At 39.8% G+C, this 6,000-nt stretch overlaps 1 protein-coding gene across 1 annotated transcript in view; it reads right to left on the reverse strand.

Annotated features, from left to right (window-relative positions):
• Nucleotides 1-5,746, reverse strand: part of ECE2 (endothelin converting enzyme 2) — a 94,901-nt gene extending 89,155 nt beyond the window's left edge. Inside the window, exon 1 of the mRNA XM_089685495.1 lies at nt 5,450-5,746. Within this exon, the coding sequence (XP_089541621.1) occupies nt 5,450-5,482 (33 nt within the window). The 5' untranslated portion in view covers nt 5,483-5,746. The remainder of the gene's footprint in view (nt 1-5,449) is intronic.
• Between the last annotated feature and the right edge of the window lie 254 nt (nt 5,747-6,000).

A 6,000-nucleotide genomic window follows, 5' to 3' on the forward strand; every position in this document is an offset into this window, starting at 1 on the left:
AGCAGTTAGAGCAGTTTTGTGACTTCTATTAGTGTCCAGCAGAGCACAGGTTAGGGCATGTAGGAAGAGTTTTCATTCTTCCCTGATTGTCCTATGAGGCTGCAGGACCCCTGACCCTCTGTCTGCGCAGCACTAATCGGCCCTGTGCTGATCACATGCATTCTCCTAAGAAAAAAGAAAACTCTCTAGTGATACACACCAAACTGAGCATGTTGCGCTTGTCCCTAAAGCTCTGTTCTATCAGCAGATGGATTGGAGACAGTAGAAGAAGGGGAGGATCAGAAAAGACAGGGTCAAACATCCTTTCTGCTCAATGCAGAGGATTAACCCCTTAGGTTCCACAGTGTGTATAACAAGCATGCTTTACTGTATATGCAGACTGATTTTACTGTTGTAAGTTTAGTAACACTTTACAATTGCTGATAACCCCACCAAACAGAATATTTTTTGTTCACTTTGTTACTGAGGCAGTGGCCAGCCCCCAACACCATTTGTTTGACAATCCCCAGCATTTTGTCCTAGAAAATGACCTTTAATGATTTTTAACATTCGTCTTCCATTGACTTCAGGAAGGATTGGATTCAGCACTCAAACCTTAGTCATGTTCATAGAACCCTGCTTTAAATGAACCAAGCCATAGATTTTTTGATGGTTACATTTCAGCTTTTAATTCAATTACTGTTGATTGACCCACTATTGGAAGTCTTTCCCCAGAATCCATGACTCTTTCAGTAAATTAATACCTTCTAATGTTACCTTCCCTCCTGCTACTTTGAAGAGACAAATTTCCCCACTTTATAAGCTGTGATGTCATTTGGCATGATGTAAAAAGATGGCTGCACAGACACATAGGGGTCTATTTAAAAATGTCTTCACATACTGTATGATTTACAGAACTTTCATCCACAATTCACACATTATTCCAGCTAAAAAAAAAAAGAAAAATGTGTGAATCCTGGGCGAAAACTGTGTGACTCCTATGTGAAAAAAATGTATACATAGACCCCATAGTTAGTAGTAATGTGTCAATAGCACTGCTCCATCAAGATGAATGGCTTTTATTAAATATGTATCAGAGTAACAGGCAAACACAAGGTTTTAAGGTTTCACAGGAGTCTCCCTTCAACAAGGCAGCAGTGATCAGGCCAACTTTAAAGTGTTACTAAACCCACAACAGTAAAATCAATCTGTATATGTAGTAAAGTATGCTTGTTATACTCACTGTGGAACCTAAGGGGTTAATCCTCTGCATTATGTAAAAAGACCGTTTTAGCCTGTCTTCTCTGCCCCTTCTCTTGTTCAAATGTCCATGTCCATCTCCTGATAAGATAGACTGAACCCGTAGCCATTCTGCACATGCTCAATTTAGTGTGTATTTCTAGAGAGGTTTTTTTTTATCTTGGGAGAGTGCACAGCACTCAGCACAGGGCCAATCAGCACTGTCCAGACAGAGGTCAGGGGTTTTGCATCCTCCTAGGGCAGAAATAAAACTCCTACAAGCTTTAACCAGTGCTCTACTGAACACTGATAGAAGTCACAAGACTGCTCTAAGACTAGGTTCACACCTATGCAGGTTGTGTTTGAGACGTTTCTGCATTGTGTTTTGCAGCTGCGATTTTGCTGAATTTATGATGTGGGTTCTTTTTTCATTTTTTTTTATTCTTGTTGCTAGATTAGATTTAAAACGCGAAATGCAGCAAAATCGCACTACATGCTTTTTTGCAGTGTTTCCATTGAAGTCTATAGAACCAAAAACACAATTTTTTGTGTTCAAAAAAGTCCCTGACCCCTTCCAAAAAATGCACCAGGTGAAAACGCAGAGATGTGAACATGTCCCATAGGAAATCATAATAAATAGACTGTACTGGGTTTCTGCAAAATGATGCAGAAAACGCTTAGGTGTGAACCTAGGGTAACTGCTGATGAGAAAAAGGTATTAAGCAGTTTATATTTACTAAAATAATTGCACTTCCATGTTCTGTGTACTGTGGGAGACCAGATAGAGTGAATGCAGGGTCCTGGGTTTAGTAACACATTAATGAAGATTGAAAAAAAATCTATTTGTATGTATTAAGGAGTGCCACTGCCAGGGGCAGACTGACCATTTGGAAACTTGGACGCTGCCTAAGGGCCCCATGTCAGTAGGGGGCCCCATGAGATGCCCCTGGTACCTTTTTCATAGGCTTTTTTGAGTTTGGGCAAGGACACAGGGGCCCTATCATCCCCTATTGCCCAGGGGCCCCATGAGTTGTCAGTCCGCCCCTGGCCACTGCACATATATACCTTAGGAGAATTGGACACCAATCTTTCTGATGCTTCAACACCCTATGTATGTGTACATACAATATATACATTCGGTGGTATCTATCTCTCTGCGATTTTCTGGGTGAGCGCTTTGGGTACCATGTCCCAGCACCCTATAGCAGTCACAGTCACAGGCTGTAAGGTGCCTCTATAAGATACATAAGGCAATGAAAGACTGCAAAGAGATGAATATATAGATGTGAACATTCAAAAAATAATACATTATTGTGGTGCCAAATACTAGATATAAAATACAAAATAATGAAGAATAAATTGGTGTTTAATTAATATTTTTATGGAAATAGGATTAATATATGGTTATTGATTATATTGTTTGATGAATACAGAAGTTCACCAATGGGTTGTCCACACACAGATAACCAATATCCAGCAATTATATTGGGTTCACTTGGGTGAACTCTTGTTCCTTTTTTGCACAGCGCCTACATATTCATTATTAGTTCTCATGAATATATATATAACTACATTGGATGCAGCAATGGCAATCTTGCTCTACAAAGTTCAATTCTCTGTAAATGACCATAACTATTGCATTGATGACAAGGTACTTAATAAAAAAATCGCTATGTATGTAACACAATAAAGCGGTTGTTGAAGGTTAATATTCCAGTGATGTGAACATCAAAAAAAACATGCAGAAAACTTTAATATCCTATTAGAAATTATTGTAATTTACTATGTCATACACAGGAAACTACTTCATTAATACTTTGCATGATACTTTTAATAATTATACTTTGCATCCTGTTTAAGTCAGTAATGAAGTAAATTGTTTAGAATAAATGAAGAATGAGGATATAAAGTAATTTTCTTACACTATATATATCGGACTATAAATGAACAGGTATTTCTAATCAATGGACATACAGCACCTAAGATATGCAGAACAACTTTATGCATTGAAACGCATTTAGTTCCGAATTTATGTGCAGCTTAAACCATGAGCTGGGAGGAGACGAATTTATTTATTCCTGTTTATCTCTCAGGCTTTGTAACTAAAGACTGCATAACCCGCAGCCTCTCTGCACTTAGCCTCGCTGCAACTGTACTTGAAATTCAGGAACCCTGCTAGGATAATCTGAGATTATTCATGGTGTCTAAACATTATCCACATTTGTGACAATATCCATTCTAGTTTTTTCTGTATCCATCTATGTATTAGGTATCGCTCAGCTGTGTGCTAGAGAAATATAGTGATGCTTCACTGTGCCAGTATGGATGGAACATTTAAAACACCACAAACAGAAAATTTTCTTCATTTTCTAATAATAAAGCCTGCAGCTTTATGTTCATACTGACATTTTAATTTTTCATTTGCATCAGTTAGAATCTACAGAGAGGTAATGCTACCTATAGAAAACATTTGATCTAGCCAGTTTGAGGGACATCTGTATGTCTTTAGGCCTTCACTGACTGCGGCACAGATAGCCTGCCTGAGCCTTCTTGGGGGGAGGTTGTTGATCAGCAAGGTTTGATTTTTTTTTTTTCTGTACTCGAAAAAGGAAAAACCGGAGATAGCTGTAGGGTGCACCCCTTACCTCTCCATAGGCTCAAACCTGCACGTGTGGTGTGCCCAGTGCAAACTTGTATGTCTGTACAATGTTCTTTCATTAAAAAGATTGTTTCTCAGCCAGATAGTGCACGAACCAGCTTCCTGAGGTCGTTAATGCCTGTAGGAAACTTAAAACTTTCATAATGAAACAGCAACCTAAACTGACAGGTACACTGTTCAATACATTACACACCACACAGGTCATGCAGACCATCATTAAGGTGTTATTGACCAGCCTCGCTGTCATCCTTTGCAGTTATTGATGAACCCCTGTGATTCTGATCATCGTTAACCTTGTTACTAGCTGGAGCTGACAAATCACACTGGGGGCACTTTTGAACAGCACTAACTCATATTAAACTCATTGAGGATTAAACAGAAGGAGGCCACACTCTGAGAAATAGTTGAACTAAGATAATGGATTCTTGGCTTAGATGCTGTAATTTTATCCATTTAATAAGTTATTAAGAAAGAGATGTGTCGTAAGTACAAATCTGTAGCAAAACACAAAGGGGTTGATTTCCTAAAACTGGAGAGTGCAAAATCTGGGGTATCTGTACACGGTAGCCAATCAGCTTCTAACTACAGTTTGTTCAATTAAGCTCTGATAATAAAACCTGGATGCTGATTGGTTTCTGTGAAGAGCTGCACAGATTTTGCACTCTCCAATTTTAGTAAATCAACCTCTAAGTCCATGGAAAAGACAAGAAGCAATGTGTAGAATAATGTAGAAACCAATCAGCGTCAATCTGTCACTGACTGCTGTCATCTCACAGATCACAAAGTCATTAGGTGCCGTGCATAATGGTTTACCAAAGTTTTCCAGAACTAGTTTGATAAACTGAGATTTGAATTTATTTCTACCCTTTAATGGTATTACGTTTGCACATAAGAAGTGTTCCTTTGTCAGAAACAGCAATGTGCGTGGAAATGGAACGGTTAAATTGTCAAAAACTTTAGAGTACTGTCCGTGATACTTTTTTTGTTTGCACTAACAAACAATTTTGAGGACAAGCTTTCGGGGAGTGTCCCCTTCTTCAGGTCCAAGCAGTACTGATCACAAAGGTATAGCAGAATGTTAGAAGAGATGTAGGGGATGGAAAAAAAAAAAGAAAAAAAAAAAAGAAGAGAACAGAGATAAGACAGCAAAAGCAAAGTCTGGGGGGTTCAAAAACTTTAAAAACTATTGTAGGAATGACAACTGCTCTGTATGAAAGCAATACAACTCTACGGGATAAATACTGAAAGATGTGATCAGGACTTTAAGCATCATACAAACCCCAAGACTACAGATGACACATAACAGATAAAATGATGTGTAGTTGTGGCCTATACTATGCAGCATCACATGGTGTGTTGGGATGTATGCCATTTTTGGTATATGTTTGTGTATGCAAAATGTGAATGCAAGCACATCAGTGAATCAGTTGTGCAGCCGATATGTAAAAACACAGCCGCACATCTGTACACGGTACGTACAGGCCAGAAATCAGCTTGCACCCAGCGTGTACATGTATGATGAGACAGAGCTTGCGTCCAATAGTGAACATAGACCCCCCAAGTGGCACTCACGCTGTTGCTGAGATTCTGAAGCGCAACGTTCATCCTGGTGATGATGGAGCAGCCTCTACAAGAGCCAAGCCAGGGAATCCAGAGCCATGCGCAGGAGCCAAGGGATACAGCACCCGCTGCCCATCCCTGGATCACCCTACAGATCCTAGCCAGCCTTGGCAAACTGCAGGGAGATAAGGCCTGAGAGAGGGGGAGGGAGAGGCAGGGCGAAGGAGGGAGGGAGTGAAGCTGGGGCTGCTAACTGGGAACGCTCTAGTTACCATGACAAAACCCTATTGTATCCTTCAACAGGAAGGACAGGAGAGCATCAGATGTTACAGGGAGGGAGGGAGAGAAAGAAAACAGACTATGGGTAATTTGTAAAGAGGAAAGAAAGTGCCGTTATACGTACTGAAATGGTGGGAGGCAGATGACGAAAAAGGCACCATGATAACAAGAAAACATACGTCAGATAAAAGATAGAATGTGATGATGTTATGATCTGTCAAACATTGTGAATGGAGATACTCTGGATCTGGTCTTACGCTTGTGTCTGAATAAAGGTGATGCAG

This window comes from Staurois parvus, unplaced genomic scaffold (assembly GCF_062004578.1).
Source record: "Staurois parvus isolate SC_StPar_1 unplaced genomic scaffold, SC_StPar_1.0 ptg000376l, whole genome shotgun sequence".
Classification (NCBI taxonomy): domain Eukaryota; kingdom Metazoa; phylum Chordata; class Amphibia; order Anura; family Ranidae; genus Staurois; species Staurois parvus.